Below are 24,117 nucleotides of genomic sequence, written 5' to 3'. Positions count from 1 at the left end.
TGCCGTACTCAAAGCTGTCACAATAAATTACGTGATAATTATTACAGAACATTTGCTTCCAATCTATATAATAACAGTTATATTTTCATGATAAAATGTGTATGATGTAAACACATAACATGTAATATATTTGTGAGGAAAAGTGGCAAATATACTACGGGCCCTTTTTGTTGCTACGTGTACTGCGTATTAATATAACAAGCCTAATTTAGTGTTATATAACATATGTATATATATATAGGTATATATATATATATGTCACGGTGTCTGCCACCATCTCCCTCTATGCCATTTCCTTCCCCTAGACGCGGACACATGGGGGGGGGGGGGGTTGGGTGGGAATACACGGTGCTGTGACCGAGTGGATAAAGGCTGGAGGCTCGGGGTTCGATCTTCGGCTGGGTCATACTGGAAAAGGCGGGTTTTTCATCCAAGTGCAATCTACGGTTTTCCCATCTAAAATGACTTTTTAACTTGAAATGATTCCAAATTGAGTTGGAATGTTGAATTGGAAGCCACCGGGCGTGAAAAGTTGTAATCCATAATCCACTGCGGGCTTCTCCCGCATTCGTATCCACCTAACCGTCGAAAAATAACTGCCTGATGATAATTATGACTATTATTACACTCAATCTTAATGGTGTGGAGTTACAGGAGGTCTTTGTTGAAAGAGACCTAGGTATCTACATTGACTCATCTCTGCAACCTCCTAAACATTGTCTTGAAGCTGCTACAAGGGGTAATAGGGTTTTAGGTATGATCAAGAGGAACTTCAGTTTTCTGAAAGAGGACATAGTAGTCAGGCTTTATAAGCTGTTGGTTAGGCCTCATCTGGAGTATGCTGTGGAGGCTTGGAACCCACATTTTGCTAAGGATAAGGAAGTACTTGAAAAGGTCCAGAGGAGGGCTACTAAAGATTAAAGATTGTTCCTTTTTATGAGGCGGTTACAACTGTTGAATCTCACCACACTGGAGCTTAGGAGGTTACGTGGGGACTTGATTCAGGTTTTCAAGATTGTGTATGGTTTTGACAATTTATCTTTTACCGAATTTTTCATGTTTGCTAATAGCAGTTGTACCAGAGGTCATTGTCTTAAACTCCAAAAGTCACAAAGTAGGATTAATATTCGGCATTTAACTTTTTTTCTAATAGGGTTGTGAATGAGTGGAACGGTTTGCCTGAGAAAGTTGTACTTGCAAGTAGTGTCAATTGGTTTAAGAATGCGTTGGACAAACACTTTAAGCATTGTAATCGGGTCTGAGTGTTTGTGTCTTCAGTTTTTTTTTCTTTCTCTCCTATAGGGTCCTTGATGGGACCCTCCTGATCCTTTTTTTTCTACTAAACTAAACTAAAACTCCACCCTCAACCCCACTCCGCTTCAACCTCACACTAAAATATCAAATGCCTGCACAAACCTTGTGTTTAGACATTATTATAGACCTAACGTCTAGTCTTAAAAAGGTTTCAATCAATATGCACCATTTGATGTCTAAAATTTCATTTTTCTGTCCCATGGAAAAGCACCCCTCCTACATGGGAGTCCCCTTTACAGACCCCAGGGTCACACCCCTCCTTTCTGAAATTTTGCCTCCACCTCTGATTTCCACCCTCCTCTTCCCCCTCCCCTTCCCCATGCACTGATCTTAAAACACTATTATGTTGTTTTAGTCTTTGTTTCCATATCTTACCTTTGCCACTCAGTCTAGCCATGTGTTCAGTCATAATACAAATAAATACAAATTTGATTCAATTGCCAAAACAGCAGCTCATTCTGTTGATATTTGTTTATAGTATATATATATATATTTCTTTTTTACATAAATTGTCCATATAAAATTCCTTCAATAATGCAATTGATAATCAGCGACTAGCAACGCTTCTCTTCTGCTTAAATTATGGCGAAAACTTAACAATAGTTTAAATTTCTGCTTTGATTACCTCTTTCAATATAAGTATTTGACTTATAACTTACGAGAACAAATTCTGAAAGAAATTTTTTTTAGGGGGGGGGTCTGAATTCATTGACATTCGTTTGGCGCAACAAGGTTCCGAAATGTATATCCGTTCGTCTGTCGTTGTTGCTTATTTTTTATGAATTTTTACTTCTATTTAATATATTGAATAACTGGACGGTCTACTCTATAGAACGAATACATTTGACCGCAATTGGCGGTTTTAACGTAAAAGAAGACAACAACGAAAAACCTACAAACGTGGTAGTTAACTACTTACTCATATTGCCGAAAGACATCGGGCAGAATCTTAAAGTTGAATTAGAAAATGAACTAACTCGCGTTGAGCCAAACTGCATTGGACCAATGATAGTCCTGACGTTGTCGGAAGGGCAATTGGCTGTAATGTAGAGAATTATCGTGAAACCATGAGACTTGTCCAAGTCGTTTTAAACTTTATACGGATTCGGAAAGTATTACAGCGTAGTGACTAATTGGCTTAGGAGTCGGACTTGTGATCAAAAGGTTTGCTGGTTCGATTCCTGCCTAGTTCATTACGTTGTGTACTTGGGAAAGATGCTTTATCTCAATTGCCTCTCTCCACCCAGGGAATAAATGGTTACCTGTGAGGTAACGCGTCAATTGTACGCAGTTATATAACTGCAGCCGACTTGGGGCGGGGGGGGGGGGGGGTTGTCTCCTGGGACAGGTTATCATGGGGTAATAATAACGTTTGTAAGAGCGCTTTGAAACCCATCGCTGTTATAAAACGCTTTATAAATCAACAAACACAAACAAATATCAATATACATACACACGTATACACACGCTTGCATACACCTTATATTAACTAAATACCCAAACATACGGCCCATAATTGCCCCGGTGGAATGGTTACGCGTTGTCCAAACACACAAAAAAAGGATAAGCCTATGTCCAATGACTTGAACTTATCAATGATGCTTTCCATGATGGATCATCAAACTTAGTTGGGCTTAGTGTTGTGGTTGCGTGTACATACCAGCGGTACACTTCGCGTCCCATTTACAAGCACCCCTGTACCAAGTAATGGCTTATTCCATAGAGCGTGCCTAGGCATCCCAGTGTCAAAAGGACCCAAGATTACCCCCTACCCCACCCCAATTAGTTCAACTGGTCTCCTTGAACAAGATAAAGACAAAAGATATATTTTCCGATCTGCACTGCCCTCACCACGCTGTAAGGTAAACATACCATTCAAAGTAACTGAAAACGTGCAATTTTCAAAGTCAGAATTCCTCTCTGTAGGTCTGTACGAGATGGTGTGAACCCCTGGATTAAAGGCGTCCCCTGGAGCAGGTCCTTCGCGAGCAATATCACTACGAGTGACGAAAACACTTTCCTCGGTGACGTCAGAAGGTTCTATCCAATCAACGTGAAAGGACGTTCTGACGCAATCTGTCGGGACATCTATGATGATGTCTGCGGGACATCCGTGTCGGTACGAAGCTGTTCATTACCAGAGAGATAGAGAAGGATAACCGTTTTCAATTTTCTAATTGCATGATAAATATGATAGTAACAACATGCTGTAAGTTACCGTATAGGTAGACTATATTATTATATATATATACATATATATATATATATATATATATATATATATATATATATATATATATATATATATATATATATATATAGAAGGCCCGTTGTTCGAATCCCGGTGGAGGCTGAAAGTTTTTTCACTGTTCTTGATTTCCCAACTCATTACGATTTTCATTTATATATATATATATAGATACATATTTATATATATATAGATATATATATATATATATATAGATATATATATATATATATCAATATATATATATATGTATATATATATATATATATATATATATATATATATATATATATATATATATATATATATATATATATATAGAAGGCCCGTTGTTGGAATCCCGGTGGTTTTTTCACTGTTCTTGATTTCCCAACTCATTACGATTTTCATTTATATTTATATATATATATATATATATATAGATACATATTTATATATATATATATAGATATATATATATATATATATAGATATATATATATATATATACATATATATATATATATATATATATAGAAGGCCCGTTGTTCGAATCCCGGTGGAGGCTGAAAGTTTTTTCACTGTTCTTGATTTCCCAACTCATTACGATTTTCATTTATATATATATATATAGATACATATTTATATATATATAGATATATATATATATAGATATATATATATATCAATATATATATATATATATATATATGTATATATATATATATATATATATATATATATATATATAGAAGGCCCGTTGTTGGAATCCCGGTGGTTTTTTCACTGTTCTTGATTTCCCAACTCATTACGATTTTCATTTATATATATATATATATGTTCCGCGCAATTTACCGATCTGCGCTATCTTAAGATTGCGCTGCGCGTTCTTAGGATCCTATAATTGCGCACCGATCTTAAGATTGCGCAAGCTGTTAATAGCAAGCTGCTAGTGTTAACTGTAGGCCTGTACGGGAAAGAACATGGCAGGAGGGGTCAAGGTTTTTCTTTATATCAAACACACCAAATTCTACGCAACACAAAATGAATAAATACGGGTAGCCAATGTTAGGGCTGTGAGTTTTCGTTTAAAGACCTAAACGTTTAAACGGCCGATTTTTCGTTCGTTTAAACGTTCGCGAAAATCGCGAAAAATGGTTTTAGTACCGAAATCGGTCTTTTCCGACCGAATTTCGGTACATTTTTTTATTTTAAGAAAACCGAAATGTGAATTGTAAATACTGGAGAAAAAAAAAACAAAGTTAAAGCTTCCATCCATCATTTGTTGACTTTGGTTTCTCCTTCTTACTGTTTTTTTCGCAATTTGAAAGTAAATTGTAACAAGAGAAAGCTTTTCTGCTAGACGACATTGTCAGCTACGATCGGCACACGCTATATACCAGTGCTGAGTGTCAAAACTAGGCCTAACATTAGGCTATGCAGCCCTTATATGCGTGAATCAGTTTGGTGACTTTTTAGTATTGAACTGACCTTGGTGGCCAACGTTAGTAGTTGTGAGAAGTACACACTCAAATGACGATATGCAGTTCAAAATAAATTGTTATATCCAACGTGTTTGCCCTCTTTGTGATGTTTTTATTATTTTACTTCAATTAACCAGCAGAGGATATAGAGAAAATCTTTTCAAACACATTGCGCACACTGGCGGATCCAGGGCCTTTGTTTGGGAGGGGCCAAAGTGACGTTAGAGTGATATGGGGGAGGGGTCAAAGGGGAGGGGGTGCCCCCCCAGATGCAATTTGGTGCGACAAAAGTGTACAATGGTGATGTTAATTTACTTCTAAAAAAAAGTTTCCTAAAATATTTATGAAACAAATTTGGGATCATCTTTCTCAAGAAATTTTATTTTTCATAGGTTATAAATTTCTTACAACCAGCCTGTAACTGCAAAATGGTGATAAACTGTAAATCCTCATTTAATCATACATTTAATTTAAAACCAGAAAACGAAAAAGTTTAGACTAGTCTACCACTGCTATTCCTCTCGATTTTTTTAATTTCCAATCATATGATTTAGCGGATGTTCGGAAACACTTTTGGCTCACCTTTGGGAGGGGGCATGGCCCCCGTTGCCCCCCCCCCTTGGATCCGCGAGTGATTGCGCACAGTTCGTCTTAAAAAAAATGATCGTTAAATTTAAACTTGCTAGGTACATTGCGCAATCCAAAATACCATACGACATGTACAGCCGCGCACGCAGCCGGACCAGAACACAGTCCTAGCAATGTGAAAACATTTGAACAGGGCTCTGTTAGTTAAACAACAAAAATGCAAAAAGTAACATTAGACCAATCACAGTCCATTATTCACTGTTAATAACTGTTTAATTATGTGTTTGAATTCAGCTCCTTTTACCACCACAGAATGTTTATTTAATCTATCATTGTGCCTGATTACGATGTAATTTTAATCATTTTAACTCATACCACTAGGAGCGATCCTAATGTACTTATGGCAGCATTTAGAAGCAAATGATTGTATCATTAAGTTTGTTAATGAATGAAGACGAATATCATGCATTGTATGATCCTGTAAACTTGAAATTATCTATATATTGTATAAATGTTGCCAGCCACTGCATTGAGAATTCCAATGTTTTAGCTTTAATGTGTGTGCTGTAAATAAAGAACCTGTTAACACAATTGACAGGATTTATTTTTATTACATGAATTTCTTAAACTCTAATCATTGACAGGATGTGTTTTAATAGATCCTTAAACAGAGAGGACATCGATTAATAAGAATGATGAAATCCGACTGAAAAAGGAGACTGGTTGCTGATCTTCTTTAGTACTGTCCTTTAGTAGTGTCACAGTTCAACCTGAAAAACTCATGAATAATTTTAGAACATGCATGAAATGAGACAAAATTGATCCCCATCAAAAAGGAAATCAACATGCCCAATGAAAACTGATTTTTTAGAGGGACTCTTTTTGTAGGCTATACAACTTTTATTGCGAAATAAAGATTTTTTTTTTTAGAAAAAACTTGCCTATAGCCGTCCCTTTAAGTACTTATTATACCTACGAACTGACGTGAATTATCTCCACCTTGGCATCCCATAGGATTGATGATGACGTCAGTAGAGTGTTGCAGAAAATTAATGAGGTACCGACACCATCACCTGATTTAGATGCTCCATACAGCTACGATCGCAAGATAGCGCAGTATCGATAAAACGCGCAAGACGGGCCTTGCGCAATCTTAAGATCGGTGCGCAATTATAGGATCCGAAGAACGCGCAGCGCAATCTTAAGATAGCGCAGATCGGTAAATTGCGCGGAACATATATATATATAGATACATATTTATATATATATATATATATATATATATATATATATAGATATATATATATATATAGATATATATATATATATATATATATCAATATATATATATATATATATATATATATATATATATATGTTGATACTAGTTGAGACTAGTGAAACACTAGTAGTTGTAACAACTGGTGTTCCACTAGTCTCAACTACGGCATGCCATACGTTTCAAAAATGTCCAAAACAATATAAGCATGTCCAAAATAATATAAGCATGTCCAAATTTATATAAACATGTCGAAACTAATATGAGTATGTCCAAAAATAATAAGAGCATGTCCAAAATAATATGAGAGTGTCGAAGGACTATATGAGCATGTCCAACATATTAAAAGAATGTCGAAAAATAATACAAGAGGGACAAATGTAACTGCCTAATTCAATTTTGTATTGAACATTTTGGCGTTTTAAGTTACGCCATATGTTGCAAAATATCCAAAAAAATATAAGCATGTCCAAACTTATATGAGCATGTCCAAATTTATATAGACATGTCAAAACTATATGAGCATGTCCAAAATAATACGCGCATGTCCAAACACATATAAGTATGTCAAAATATAATATGAGCACGCCCAAAATTATATGAGAGTGTCGAATAATAATATAGAAGTCTCGAGTGTAACTGCTAACTTCAACTTTGTTATGAACATTTTGGCGTTTGAAGTCACGCCAAATGTTTCAAATATCGAACTTTTATATTGGTATGTCGAAAAAAAATTAGCTTACAATACCTTCTTTAGAGGTAATTTGTATCAACTGACACAATGGTTATCATTATGACAATATATTATTGAAACATTCTTCTGTTTTTGTGACGCAAATAATTCAAAATATGTAAAAACAAGACCATCACCTAACATTTTTCCTTTTTACATCCCTACGTAATGTGAGTGGTTTCGCCCTGCCTAGAGGTGCTGAGATTATTCATATATTGTTGCGAAGGCAAAGAAGTTCACGTGCGAAGTACGTACAACATGCACAAGCGCTAACAACGTACAGTAGTTATCACACATGCGTACGTTGACAGTGAAAATGAACTACTATACTGTGTTACTTTTTTAACGGAAAATTGTGACACTTAATTACGGTTACCAGGCGAAGTCGGACACTAGCCCAGAATTTAAAAAAAATAAGCCTAGGTTAGGGGTATTCAACGTTTAATCTTCACTCTCAACTTTTAACTAAATTTCAAGATGGAAACGTGGGAAGAACTCGCCAACTACATATCATTGATTAAACCGCGTGGAATGTTGGACACAGTGGTTCTTCGTATTAAACTCACTGATAGTTACAGCACCTTGGGGCCAGGTTGATCACTCTCGCTACGAAACAACTCAACTAATATTTCCTCGAAAATAAAATCGTTCTTGATCGAAATATCATTAAAATATTAACACACACACTAATACGGTAATGGATGAACTGTATATCGTCTTAAGTTACGCTGGATATGGTGTTTTTGTTTTCAGCATACCAAAATAAAAAGTTTGATATTTGGAACATATGGCGTAAAATTCAAACGCCTGACTGTTCATTACAAAGTTGAATCGAGCAGTTACGCTCGAGACTTTTGTATTATTTTTCGACACTTTTTTTATATTTTGGACATGCTCATATAGTCTTTCGACACTCTTATATTATTTTGGACATGCTCTCATTATTTTTGGACATACTCATATTGGTTTCGACATGTTTATATAAATTTGGACATGCTTATATTTTTTGGGATATTTTGCAACAGATGGCGTGAATTCAGATGCCAAAATGTTCACTAAAAAGTTGAAGTTAGCAGTTACATTCGACATGTTCATATAATTTTTCGACACTCTCATATTATTTTGGGCATGATCATATTATTTTTGGACATACTTATATTAGTTTCGATATGTTTATATAAATTTGGACATGCTTATATTTTTTTGGACATGCTTATATTTTTTTGGACATGCTTATATTATTTTGGACATGCTTATATAGTTTTGGACATTTTTGATACATTTGGCATTCCGTAATCAACACATATTCCGCTCTGTCCACTGGACGTAGAGCACTCTGCGCCAAGATAGACGCCAACCAACCAACCAACTATATATATATATATATATATATATATATATATATATATATATATATATATATATATATATATATATATATATATATATATATATATATATATATATATATATATATATATATATATATATATATATATATATATATATATATGTATATATATATATATATATATATATATACATATATATATACATATATATATATATATATATACATATATATATATATATATAATCGAAGGGATGGGGTCATTTTAGTGGTTACGATCAATGAACCATACCTCGAATTACTTACAAGATAAGATGGGGTTTCAACTATTATTTTGTTTTGTATTTTATGGAGGGGGGAAGGGGGAGGGGGCTGTGGAGGGGGTTTAAGATACGCTTTAAACAGCCTGCCATCTTCATTATAACTTAATGTATTCTGCAACTCACAGTTTTGAACCAATGCTTGATAAAAGCAACCCCCGCAGCGGGTAGGTACGTCGCCATCATCTACCAGAAACTGGAGAGCATAGTCCCTCTGATCACCGATCACGAGTTTGTCGCCGTACAAGGGACGGTTATCCAATATGAACTGTTGCTCGCTCATAAACTCGAAGTGATCGCCGCCGTATGTGTCGTTGATCATGTCCAGATACCTCTGGGGGAACCCCAGCCGTACCTCTGGTATCGAGGTATAGATGCTTATCTCTTCCTGGCTGGTGGGTGCTCTGGCGAGGACAGAAGAACCGGCGCAATCGAGGAAGGATATACCGACCGGATCTGATCTCGACGAAAAGATAATCTTTAATTACTACTACTACTACTATGGTGTCTGAATAATACTAATAATAATAATAATAATAATAATAATAACTATAATCATAATTACAATCATCCATAATCATAATCATCATAATAATCATAATCATAATAATCATAATCATAATCATAATGATAACCATAATCATAATCATAATCATAATGATAACCATAATCATAATCATAATCATAATGATAACCATAATCATAATCATCATAATCATCAACATCATAATCATAATCATAATCATAATCGTAATCATAATCATAATAATTAAATTGATATCATGGCAAAATTGACAAATGTGCTTTATATCTAAAAGATATCTACTTTGCCATTTTTTATCCTTTTTTTTACACAGGAACCAATATTAATACTAAAACGTCTTACTGCCTTTAAAACTGCAACACAAGATGGGAACACTAAGTTATTATTTCCATATCTTACATTTAAAAACAATGTCGGGTCACGAAGTTGAGAACTAATGTGTTTTCCAGCTCCCAACCCCCTCTCACGGTCCCAACCCCCTCCCCCACTTCCACTACTCCAATGACACATCATCCTATATCCTGCCTTTGTCCCTCCCACATGCTGGGGAATCGTTAAATATCATAACTTGTTATAGGTGAGAGAATGGCATATTCAAAAATTCGTTGTCTTGTCAGATGATATCAGTATCTGCTTTATACCTGTATATACCTATTTATGGGAAAAAACTTGCGTGGGCCCTCTTTTTCAGAAGACTTCAAGTACATATTATGAAAATAAAATTACAGCCCATATTTTTCCCGGCCTCTTATTGATCCCGAGCCATGGTAACGTACCCCCCTGATTGCTCCCCTCCCCACCCGCCCCCTCCCCACCTCCCTACGAATCCACACACACACAGACACACTCATATACGAGCCAAGTCGTACACAGTTGCACGGCCCGTGATTATACTTTTCCAAATTTTCGTCTTCCCCTCTTTTGCTCCTTTCGTCAAAATTGACATTTAACTTCACAAACTTCACGAAAAATTAACAGTGCAAGAAGTTTCGCCGGTTACGTCATTGACCCCCGGGCACAAGGTGACTCTCTCGTCCCTTGTATGATGCTTTCTTCTCTCCCTTCCCACCCTCCCCTCCCCCACCCCCCTTTCGCTTTTAGCTTTCTTTCGTTCTTCATCTCCTCCTTAGAAATATAAAGCAAGCCTTTCTCTTTGCAAGAGGGCTGGGATTGGGTGGGTGCAGATGGAGGGGGGGGGGGGGTGATGGCAATGCCATTAGCCCCTCACCCTTCCTTTACTTCCTAGTCTGTTTGTATATGTTTATACTATACATAAGGTCAAATGAAGAATAATTCTGAAATAGTAAAATATACAACATTTGTTTCGTTTCAAAATATGTCGCATCCATTTGTGTGTGTGCGATTGTGTGTGTGTGTGTGTGATTGGCAACATTTAATCCAGGCAATACCAGCACGACAGGAAGGGAAAAGAGGAGTGCTGGTGGGGCTGGTGTGGTGGGGGGGGGGGCTATGAGCTCTCTGGAATCGAAGGGATGCCGTGGCACCGAAAAGTCAACATGATATAATTTTGCCTTATCGAGGAAGTCTTCCAGTTGAAAAATAGCTCACTTCAATATAATTCCCAGGGGCTTGCACGTATATTTAAACAACTATAAACAAATGATATTTGCCGCGTAAGACAATCTCCACATTATTATTTTGATCAAAAGTATTCTAAATCTGTTTGCCAGTTTTAACACCACTTCTTCAGGCTTATATTCCTATGAAGTAGTACGGTAATTATGTTGTACAGTTAAGTTATTATGAACAAATTGATTGTACTCGCAAAGCAACCACTTGAGTAGTGGAGTATGGTAAGGATAGATCAGGTCTATGGGCTTCCATCCACCAGAAAAAAATATATATCCACAAAACTCGTGGAAGTATCACTTACGTAGACTTTGCCCCCAAGAAAGAGTAAAGTGACATATTCTTCCTCGTGGTCCGATCTCGATTTCCCACCACTCCTCTCACCCTCACCAACCCCTCTGCCACTTCTCTATGAAACAAAAAAGTTTATCCCGGTAGGGCATGTTGAATGTTCATTCCCCACCCTAACACCACCCTCCCACACACCGCTGTGTCTAACTACCATTCCTATTCTCTCCCCTACCTCCTTCCCATACCCCATACCCCTTATCCCTAACCCCCTACCTGTCCTCATCAATTCTAACATGTTTCTTTTTTTTTGTCTAAACCAAAAGTAAGATAAGAAAAACAATTAACTCAACAAAACAAGCAACATTTTTTAAGCGATACATACGCTAGGCTGCTACGGCTGTATAGATACTGTGAATGACATAAACTGTAAAAACTTAAACATAGCATATATATCTCACCATCTGTACCCCCCTGCAAAGCTCCGTCCGAAGTTACTAGCACCGCGCACCAAACAAGCAGTCCAACCAATGAATCCATGGGCGAATATTAATTCTCCTTCTTGTTATAATATGCTAAGAAAGACACAAAATAAACAAGGCAAAACAATCCGTTGTCTATTTCTCACGACTTGAAATTAAAAAAGAAAAGAAATTAATTATCTCCGAAATTAGGAAATGTAGTCTAATACCAACAGCCACAAGAAACACTGAATGTAGGACACTGTGTTCTCGCCTGAATGCCAAATCAAACAACCTTCGTGTTTGTAATGTACGAAGCGAATTTATTCTGGCTTTTCCCTTCTTTTTACCTTTTTCTCTCTTTTGGGGGTGACTTAGACGTCAAGGTTAATCAATTTGTTATATGCTCCCTTTAAAAAGAGCAGTCAAGTGTGAAAGTGGTACGACCCAAAAAAATCATAGAGGGGACTAAACCACAGACACTGATTTTACCGAGCTAAAGAGGTGCCATTCGACGTGTCGTGTTGTATTAACACAAAACATCGATGTATGCAAAAAAGGGGGGGGGTGGGGTGGGGAGGAGGAGTATGACAGAAGAAGGAACAAGAAGCGGGAAGTGTTATAACTCACTATAGGTACCACTATTAGAGTAGTGTACATCCGCTCGAAAGGTTAACCATTGTCGGAGAAAGGTAAAAGTACCTAATGTAATGCTTGTTTTATAACATACTATCAGTTACCAAAATTGTTTGTGTTTTGTTTTTCTGCCTTTATATGAAAAAGCGTAATTTTAAAGTTAAAGATGGTGTAAAAATAGGGAGGATCGAAGGTGATATCAAAGATTTTTTTTATCTATGTTTTTGCAGGTCTTGAAAGTGGCGAGTTTAGTGTGTAAGTCAATGGAACAATTAAATTGTGGTGCGGGACATATAGGTTAGACAGCCATTCCTCTTTAAAAAGGGGAGGGGGAGATACACCATTGCTGTCAAGCGACATTGTATATAAAGTATATGTTACGTTTTGGCGCCTGTACACAATGCACTAAAGAATGGGGGGTGGGTGGGGAGGGGTGGGGGAGGGGTGGGGGTAGGGTGCAGATCGGAACGTGAAATACCTACTTGAAGTAAAAGTTAATTTACTAAAGCGGAACACTTTCAAACGTTTCTCCAACTGACCTACCGGCCGACAAGTTTGATATAATAAACGATGTTTCTCATGCCACTTAAAAGTTATCGTAGTTTTTGCATACCGTATGATTGCTTGTGCATAAACAATTCATGGTGGCATTCTTTCTCGCGTTTATTTTTTCTTTGTATTTTATGGTGCTCTGTTGTCAATTAAGTACTATAACACCACCGCCTGTGTTTTCTCCGCATGAGCTCCGCGACTACGTTAGATCGTGGAGCTATAAACAGATTATAGCTCCATGGTTAGATATACCTATGCGGTTATTGTGTGCTAATTAACGTACAAAAACAACCCATACAAATACCCCCACACAAACGATAAAACCTTTTTGTTTTCATTAATGTTTACCCCAAAAATGGAATTCGATACGTTGTTTTCTCCAAAACTCATAGATCCATGGTCCTACAATACTTTTCCTATGGGATTCACCTGTAGGAATATACTCATATACGTATATATAACAACAAGTACGGGCATACGCCATTACCTACTGAACGTACACTGTATATAGGGTATAATATGACTGACGGTTGACACCACGGTATCGATTTGTATTAATGAGAAGGATATCCGACGAAAGCGATTCTCTTTGAAGTGAACTCGTTCCCGCCCCAACAACCGCCATCTTTGTTTCACTGGTACTAGTCCTCAATAGTAACCCACAGCCAGGGGCGGACTGGTTCTCAAAACCGGCCCGGGCATTTTTCACCTAAGACCGGGCCATTATTCTTTGATATACTTACATACCGGTAGTGATCGCCGTCCTGGGGGAGGGGTCTAAGGGGAGGGGTGGTCCCCTCCCCATTGAGATTTTTTGAAGTCAAGGAATGCCTGGATGCAAAATGGTGCTATATTTCTCAAATTTAAAAAGGACCCAAAAATAATTTTCCAGAAGCAACCCTTGATTAAACTAAGAAAAGTTAAAACGTAAACAAATATAGACAAAAATATATGTTTGAGAGTGGATTTTATTTAGTTTTTCAAGCATTTTGTGACAACATGCTTGAAAACAATGGGGGAAAAAATCTACGTAAAGTCCGTTAGCACGGACGGGTTGCCAATAGCACGTTCTTGTGTTACGAACTAACATGCCCGTGTGGCCAGTCCGCCACAGTATATAGGCTATGTATATACACACGAGCCACTGGGACAGCAATCTCTGTTATGAGTATATATCTTTGATGGAGAGAGCTAGCTTACACGTTTCGTATATTCATTTGCCATGCATATCCACGTCGCTGATACGTGATCAAGTATTCATATGCTAATTAGCAGATTGGCACGACGGAAGTTAAGTCAACGAAGCATTGTAACTAGGCTATTTGTATTACTGTACACAAAAACAAAAAGTCCCTACTTTAAGGCCAAATCTAATATAACCATCTCGGAACTAGGAACCGATTAGTACGTTGATTCAGCTGGTGTTTTCCCCACTGCACGTTTAAAAGACATATTTCATATCTTCGTCTTACCCAAAATAAAGGAAAAAAAATCATTTTAAAACTTATTAAATATTTATTTGGTAATGTTATCATTTTCCAAAATTCAAATTTATACATTGGCACAACTTTTGAGTTAAGACCTCAATATATACATATTTTCATCGATATATTCAGATTTGACCTCTTATTTTTTATTTGTTTATTTGTATTTATTTATTTGTTTTTTATTTGTTTCCCCCCCATCCCCCGCCCCCCCCCCCATAAAAATCACCCACCCAACTATGGCGAATCGCATACATCCAAAACACAGCCTTCATTCGTCAAACCTGGTTTGATTCACCTACAACTTATTATCATTTTTATTATTATTAAAGGTTTTATCCATATATATAAATCAGTCGGTCGGGGAAATTTGGGATTTTGCCGTCGCCGCCAACCCCCTCCCCCTCCCCCATCCCCACTCTCCTCCCCATCATTGATTTTCTGTCCATGTCACTGCCGCTGCCTGTGTACCAAAACACATACGGTACACGGAATCGGGCGTAATAACATTAAACATCATTATGTAGTATGAAACGACACAGTGGCAAAAAACAGAGCCACGGACATCCACGTACAGAGCGTGGTGGCCAATTGGCTAAGGCATCGGACTCGTGTTCCAAGGATTGCCGGTTCGATTCCTGCCTAAGTTCATTACGTTGTGTCCTTGGGCAAGATGCTTTATCTCAATTGCCTATCTCCACCCAGGGGTTAAATGGGTACCTGTGAGGTAACTTGTCACTGGGCGCAGTATATAACCGCAGCCGACTGGAGGGATTGTCTCTGGGACAGGTTATCATTGACCAGTGCTAACATATCGTCTGTAAAGCGCTTCAAGCAATATGTCTCTGAGAGACATATTGCTGGTATAAAGCGCTATATAAAAGCGGAATATTATTATTATCATTATTATTATCCAAATCAACATGGCGCACAAGTTGTTATTGCGTATTTTTTCCCCCTATATAGGCTGCATTACACGTATTAGCTGTTGCATGTGTTTACTGGCGTGACTTTATGAATTTTCACATGATAGTCCTATTAACAGTGTGTGCTCCTGCACGTAGAAAAACAAATCTCTTTACGGTTCTTTTGAATAGATCTAACGCAAAGTTTAGAACAAGACCGGGGATCTCCCCGGCTCTGTATACCCATTGCATACGGCGTCAAGGTTCAGCGGTTAAGTGGCTGTTAATTGAATTATCTTTATATGCACAATACATTCCAACTAAACAAAAATAGTATTGTCAGTAGAAATAAAAATAATAAGAAAATTTAAAAAAAAGCCACAACCTACGTCGATAAAAAATGTATTCATACGAAAAGATTATTTTAACCAAAATAGAAATTTTGAGACCTGTTCATTTCTTTTTTAAGCCAAATAAGCTAGCAAAAAATTTGTGGGAGAGACGTCGAACAAAACAGTATTGTCAGTAGCAATAACAATAAGAAAATTTGTAAAAAAAAAACAGTCTACGACGATAAAGAAATGTATTTATAACGAACGGTAATTGTAACAAAAATAGAAATTTTTTGAGTCGAAAGTTCTTGAGGGGGCAAACCAAAACGTTTACCTCAAATCTTGCGGACAAAATTTGGAATCTTCCAGCGCCTGCCCGTGGCTACAAATTAAAGAGTTTGGATGCTTTGTTTCATTATCAAGAAAAGTTCACGTTTATTAATTACTTTTGTTTTTCATTTTGAAATTAACTGAGTACTCTCTAATTACATTTTTTTAATGTACCAATTGGTGGAAATAACAAAACGGTACGTTTTAATTACGAAAAAGGGAAAAGGGGCATTTTTAACAATAAGGGGGCACTGCTTGTTTATGGTCCCTTGTAAGGTTTTTCACAACACTGTGTAGCACGTGGACCCAGAAAAGGTCGGCAACATTGTTTCATAAATTGCAAAGTCAGGCACTACTTTTTGGCATCAAATCAATCCTGATTTTGCCAAATATTTTCCTAATTTCTCATAAGGGGAAGGGGACACCCTAACACCCCCCGCCCTTGGGCAGCATAAAATCTTAGCCATCACCCCCCCCTCCCCAGTATACCAAATATGGTGGTGGCACCCCTGCTTTGAAGATATTCCAGGTATTATCTCTCCATGAACACAACCTCTGCACTCTTGAGAGGCAGATTAAAAAAATAATAATAACTTTCAAACTAAAAACAAAAGAGAGAAGAAATATACTTGCTTTAATTTAAAAGGTGTTTTATTTGTTTCTCTCTTAAACAATTGAAACCTTTGTATTAGTTACTTAGAAAGTATATTGGCATCAATCTACTCCATTAAACACACATCTCACTGTCCAAAAGGTGGAGCAGTTTGTACATATTCTTTAAGGTATGAATAGATGAATATATTTTTGATTTCATTTATTTTTTACGCCTGCATGATTAAGTTTGTTACATACTAAGGCAAAGTTATCCTCATGTTAAACAATTCAAATAAATTCACAATAATAATAATAATAATGCAAATAATAATTCAATATTAATAATTCAAATAAATCAACAATTCAAAATAAACAAATCAATTCAAATATAAAGGAAAACGAAAATGTTCCTTTTTTAGAAGACAAAAATAAACTGATACAATAATAAAATTTAAAAAAATTAAAAAAAACTTATTCTGTATGCTTTGGCACCAAACTTTCTTACTTGACTGGAATATCGAAAAAAGGAATTCTATGTTTACACCGATATTCCTAACTTTTCCCATGCCCCCCCTCTCTTCCCACCCACCACCTCCCCTGGACAATGTCCATTGTTTGCCATAGCAATCTGAAATTTCATTCGAAAATTGCTGATTAAAATTCCACTGCAAGACAGTTACAGATCTGAACACAATCATATATCTTTCATTTTTATTTTGAAATTTCTGACAAAGAATACTACAGTTAGAAAAGAGAGGAGCGATCCTGAATTCTTCCGATAAGCACCCACTACCCATCCACCCCCCCCCACATCCCCAAATTCCCCTTCTCCTTCCACCCACAAATTGAGTTATATAGTGATCGTCACCAACCAAGGGCTGGATACATCAATTGGTAGTTTGGTTTGCCCTCTATATGGCCCAGTCAGTTTTACATTGTTCATTGCTTGATTTACACATTGCAAATATTTGTAAGAACTAACATAACCAGGGGCATATCCAAAGTAGGTACAATAGTCTCAATCATAACACTGTTAAACCTATCTCTACATATACTGGGGGGGGGGAGGATTTATATTTTCTTAATACTTTTTACCAAACTATATTTTGCTTTATTATACATCACCATTTCAGTAGTAATTTTGTTATCTACCAATACTTGTGCCTCAAATCCCCATTCTTCCACTACTGGTAACTGTGCCCCAGGTCCCTCTATGCCACCCACCCTCCCTCCACACCCCTTCCAGGAATCCAGCTGCCACTACTGACTGATAAGGACACAACATAGTCCCTGTAGTATTAATGCTGTATTGTCAGCCATTATTACTGGGCTACTCTCATAAGCCTGTACAGTAAACTAATGTGAACTCTAATTCAGAAAAGATGGTTGTGAAAAAGTGATTTTAGCTCCAAATATTTCAGCATTTTTTAAGGTATTTGCCTTGTTTTTGCAAGTGACTAAAGTTGGAAAAGTGCTGGGCCTGTAAAGGGGTTATTCTGAGCTACGGAGTCAATTTGTCTTGGATCTCACAGGGTTATAGTAAAGATTATTTGCCATAAATCATTTAATTCACCTTTGTGAGCTGTCATTGAGTGAGTGAGCCTGATGAAACTGAAATTACGCAAAACAGCTTCAATTTCCCCCAAAAAAATTATGAAAATCAATATATTTAAATAGCACCTTATACAGACCCAAGATGTATGATAGTTACTTAAAGAAAGAAGTTAACCGGAAAGCCCATGCCCTTGTGTCATTTTAATTCGTAATACGTTTGAAATAATATGAGATAATGTTCGCGCACGTGCGATCAGTTCGTTCGTTGCGAGGGGGAATCGCACAAATAGCGCAGCGCCTTTAAATAGAGGGCGTTTGCAAAACTATCGAGTATATGACCTGTCACCTGAAAACTACTAATAGGTAAGGGTAAACAGTGACTGTTCGTGCTATGTGAAGGATCGATTGATATTATATGCACAAATAAAATGGTATTTCAGTGGTCTTCACTGTTTCATTTACTTTGTCAATAGGCACTTAGCCCTCAGCAAGACAGAGAAGGGCAGAAGAAAGCTCTGAAAACAAAAGCACCAAAAGCGCTGGTTCAGAAAGTTCTATGAACTATAGACAACTTTTCAGTCTGGTACTTCCCTTGCAAAGGTATGCTAAAGACTTCTTTAAGATATGTTTAAAGTGGTCTGCTGCAGAGGGCAGGATGGCTTGAAATATGTGACAGACACGTCTTGTAACAAGTGAAACAGTAAGAGATTTGACTGATGTTTACAATTTTTATTTAAGGGTTACTTATTAGGGTTGTGTAATTTCAGTTAATCCCATTAACCATTTAGACCGTTTAACGGTTATCCGGCATGGCCACTATTTCAAAAGCCGTAAGACGTACGTAACTTGAAGACCTTCAGTATACACCTGCCAATTGGAAAGGCCTAGCCCTGGGCATATCCTACGCCTGCACCTCACAAAAAAGAAATGCCCCATGATGAACGTTCATGAAAGAAAAACAACAATTTGCATAAGAAGTTATTACTTCTCAACAAAATGTTATGTTCATGTTTTGACCTTAGTTATAGTCACTAAGATTCCAATTACTGCTTTTAATAACATTACTGAAAAGCAAACTTTAACATTATTTTTAAACTATATTAAGACTTTCATACGTATTTTCTCAAGAATCCATGGGCCTCCACAATTTCGCTCCGCTTACGGAAAAATCCCATATATATATATATAACATGCGGAATGATCAAGATTTTTACACACTTAATTCCCATTGACATTGGTCACGGAACAAAACTTGGCTCAAGTCATTTGAACTTGCCCAAGTTCACTGCTCACAGGGAACAACACTTTTGGATGAATAGCATTCCGTAGTAAGAAGAACCCTGACCAATCAAACCAACCAAACACATTTTCCAAAGAGCAAGTAGATCGAGCAATGTGACTGGTTGAAGATCAAAATGTGTGAAATAATTATCCTAGGTGTAACGAAAAGGAAGCTGACCCACTACCAGTAACACAGAGCACCCCAAAAGTGTCAAGACTCCAACAGACAAAATGTTCAGGGCCCAAGAAGTAGAAAACCTCCACAGTGGCTCAACGATTATTGCCTATAACGTATAACGATATTTCCAAAACAGTACCTATTTAGTACGACTTTTGTATGTTTTGTTTCTAACAGATCCGTTAACTAGTCAACATGAATTTCACTGATTCCATGGACGAGAAGGAGTTGGAGTTGTCCATTGAGTACCGTTGTAGAACATGCAAGGTGAGATGTCCGACGATGACCGAGCTCAAAGACCACATGCAGAGAAAACACAAAGGCTCCCGATTTGCATGCACCATCTCTTTTTACGAGGAGCTTGTTTCCACCCAAAGAGAAACTGCATTCCTCTGCAACCAATGTTCTTTCCAAGACCTTCCATTTTATAACTTAAATGTCAATGAAGACGATCCACCAAATTTCGCAAACGAGGATATGCTGCAGGAAAAAATGGATACTTCTGATTGGCCTACCAACCTCGATATGTTTAAACACAAGGGTATTCACCTCATCCATTTTAATACAAGGTCACTGTTACCTAAGATTTCCGAACTCAGAACCATTGCATTAGAAACCCAAGCTACTATTATCGCTATATCAGAAACCTGGCTTGACGACAGTGTCACCGACACTGAGATTTTACTACCTGGCTACAACATCATTCGTTCAGACCGTGATCGCTCCGGCGGTGGAGTTTGCACTTACATCAGGAATAATCGGGCTTACACACCTCGGGATGATCTTGTTAAAGATGGGATGGAATCAGTGTGGATTGAACTTAATCTACCAGACAGTAAACCCATTATTGTTGGTAGGGGAGACCGGGGCTGGTTGTTACAGGGGTAGGTTGTAACATCGCCTCTTACGTCATCGCAGAGGGCTAGAACCGGATAGGAATAATATACTTTGGTGCTCCCTCTCCCTACCACCACAGCTGAGGGAGATGGGTCTGGAGATGACGTGCCTTCTGACACCACCGGTCCAGCACATGCAGCAGAGACCGAAGGTGTATCGGAGGCATCTGATGGTACCGGAGCCCATGGATCCGATCATGGTAATCTGGCCGGTCCTTCCACAGCATCCACGCCTGCAGATCTGGGTCCAGATCCTACCAAGACAGCACGCTCCACAGATTCCTTCCAGATACTTTCTAGGATTGGGCAGTTCTCTCCCTCTGCAGTTAGGCAGTTGCCTAGGGCCCCACCCAGGAAGATGACCAACCGCCGTGGGAAGCAGCGAGGTCACACAGCAAATACTGACCGACACACCCGAGAAAAATGCATTGGCTGCAGCCAGTTCAGCGAGGAAAACCAAACCCAAGAAACCCGCGAAAGGCAAAGTTGGAGCGAGCAGCAAAGGGAAGGGGAAACAAACATACAGGCGGATCCACATCAAACATGGTACTGTCTAGTCTGTGACGAGAAGTATGCAGACAGCCAGCCTGAGGAGAAGTGGGTTTAATAGATGTTCTGGGTGCTTTGATTGGGCTCACGATGCTTGCACTGAAGGCCATGATACTTACATCTGCCATAACTGCAGTGAGCTGTCAGATTAACATGGCACGACATTCCAAGGGGCGTGAATTCTAAAGTCCCCAGATATATCTCATGTACCCACTGTTACAGATATGTATATGTTTCTTTGTTTAGCATTTTCGATATCTTATTTTAATTATTCATCTGCATTTGTTTGCAAAAATCTATGTTGTTTCAGTAAGTAAACAATGTGTTACAACCTGCCCCATGTCTTGTTACAACCTGCCCCGATCCAGGGGCACTTTCACTTTTGATCAGGGTGTATATCCGTAGCCATTTGACGTGCAGCGTTGATACTACCCATACTTATAAAGGACATGTCTATGTTTAGTTAGGTATGACAGAGTCTGTTATATCTTGAAAGAATTTCCATCTGTAGCCAAAATTTAAAAAGTGCTACAAAGTGTGATGACACTCTGGTTCAAATGTTCAGCTTTTTACAGTCTGCTTCAAACTCTGGGATTGTTTTTTTAAACTATAGTGGAAGCAAATCTCACATAACTTTGTGGTGACAACTTTATTTAATAATTTTTTTTTCAAATGATGAATACTTTGCTGTTTCTATTTTCCAGGAAGAATTGAAAAGCCAAATATCCAAGTCAAGGGTGAGGTTTCCTGTGATGTACGACACCAGTGTGGAGGCAGCAACAGAAGAGGAGAACTGTGTTATATATGGTTTAAAGACATGTTTTAAGATGATATATTGGTAACCTTTGCAGAACAAAAGAGTTTATCCGAGAGTCCAAGTAGCAAAGGAACAAGTACCATAGAGAAAAAAGATGGAAGAGTGAGTTTAACTATTGTACCCAACTGTTTAATGATATTAAAGATACTTTTCATAACCTGTTTTAAAAAAAACAGTCTGGTATATCATTTACGTGCAAGCTTCATAAGTTTGGTCAAATTTTTACTGATTTGTAGAGCGGGAGCCCAGAGGGTTTGGTTAGCTGGGAAGGTAACCAATTGCCTGGTACATCACAATGTTCACAGTGCATTCCTGTATATGAAACCAGACGACTGGCAAACCGGCTGTGGTGGGTGTGGCTGGGAGAGTAAGTTTAAAGTCACCTGATAGCTAACCTAGATCAGCTTTCATGGTAACCACATCAAAGTAAGTACAATGTGTCAGGTATGGCCCCAAGAGCAACAAATGGCCATTGCCAGTAATTATTGGTGGCGGGATACGGTACCCCTGCCAGTGATCAATGATTGACCCCTCACGGCTGACCTAGGTCAGCTCATGAGGTAACCACTTGAAACCTTCTGGAAAATGAAGGTTAGGACTTCAGATACAAGGGATGGGCATTGCCAGTAATTTTTATTGGTGGGGTACCCCTGCCAGTAGACCCCCAAAATGCCCATCCCCCATTGACCTAGATGAGCTCATGATGTAACCAGTTGAAAACTACTGGAAAATGATAGGTATCACTTCATATGTAAGTGATGGGCATTTCCAGTAATTTATATTGGTGGGGTTCCCCTGCCAGTAGACCCCCAAAATGCCCATCCACTCATTGACCTAGGTCAGCTCATGAGGTAACCACTTGAAACCTACTGGAAAATGATAGGTATCACTTCATATGTAAGGGATGGGCATTTCCAGTAATTTATATTGGGGGGGGGAAGGGTACCCCTGCCAGTAGACCCCCAAAATGCCCATCCCCTTCTTGACCTAGGTCAGCCGTGAGGGGTCAATTATTGATCACTGGCAGGGGTACCCCACCACCAATAGTTACTGGCAATTATTCTGTGCAAAGCTAATAATTATTTGGTAAAGCTGCTATTCCTGGCTTATAATTTGAGGGACCTAGATTTAAATGAATACCTCCCAATATGTTATGAAATTTTAATGTAAATTTATGTTTGTTTATGCTAATGTGAGTTATCATGTGCTATATCTGTATCTGTGCTTACACGTATATCATATTTTCTGTTCACAGGTCAATAATGGTGCAGGTTTTTGGCTTCCTGAAGACAACTGGGAGGCCATTTGTAGTTAAGAGAAACACTCTTTGTTCGTGAAGACTTAACTGGTGTCGATTTGGGGTACCACTTTAAAACGAAAGTCGTGAGGAACTCTTGCCCAAGATTCAACTTTGCATTATTGTGCAGTACTATACTTTTGGGATTCATGTTTGATCCATTAACTTGTCTTAACTTTGTTGGACTAAAATGAATTGTAGACATCAGAAGTTTTATCAGAAATAAATATTGCCAGCGTACACATTATTTGTGTTTCTTCTGCTCTTTTCTTTCAGTGGTTCTAGTCAGTGAAACTAGTCGGGTTTAATTCTTTCAGTGATTCTAGTCAGTGCAACTAGTCAGTCGATACCGACTAAGAAAGGTTAGTCGGGAGAGGCACCACCCTGACTAATGTAAAACCTGCTATAAACTAGTCGGTGGCTCATATAAATTAGTCGGTAAAGACCGACTAATGTCACCAACTAATGTAACTGACTAATATACATTTACCGACTAAGATATTGTTGATCGACTAAGCTGACGGACTAAGCTG

The 24,117-nt window shown here is 37.8% G+C and overlaps 1 protein-coding gene across 1 annotated transcript in view; it reads right to left on the bottom strand.

Annotated features, from left to right (window-relative positions):
• The window catches only part of LOC139982047 (uncharacterized), a 14,657-nt gene extending 2,109 nt beyond the window's left edge, over positions 1-12,548 (bottom strand). Inside the window, exons 1-5 of the mRNA XM_071994548.1 lie at positions 12,180-12,548; positions 9,423-9,752; positions 3,187-3,441; positions 2,234-2,353; positions 1-14 (exon numbers count right to left, since the gene is read on the bottom strand). The exon at positions 1-14 is cut by the window's left edge and continues 123 nt beyond it. Coding sequence (XP_071850649.1) covers positions 1-14; positions 2,234-2,353; positions 3,187-3,441; positions 9,423-9,752; positions 12,180-12,258 — 798 coding nt within the window. The 5' untranslated portion in view covers positions 12,259-12,548. The remainder of the gene's footprint in view (positions 15-2,233; positions 2,354-3,186; positions 3,442-9,422; positions 9,753-12,179) is intronic.
• Positions 12,549-24,117: the final 11,569 nt, after the last annotated feature.

Source organism: Apostichopus japonicus, chromosome 16, assembly GCF_037975245.1.
Source record: "Apostichopus japonicus isolate 1M-3 chromosome 16, ASM3797524v1, whole genome shotgun sequence".
NCBI classification, from domain to species: Eukaryota; Metazoa; Echinodermata; class Holothuroidea; order Aspidochirotida; family Stichopodidae; genus Apostichopus; species Apostichopus japonicus.
The sequence above is the reverse complement of the archived record's forward strand: the minus strand, read 5'-3'. Positions and strand labels throughout refer to the sequence as shown.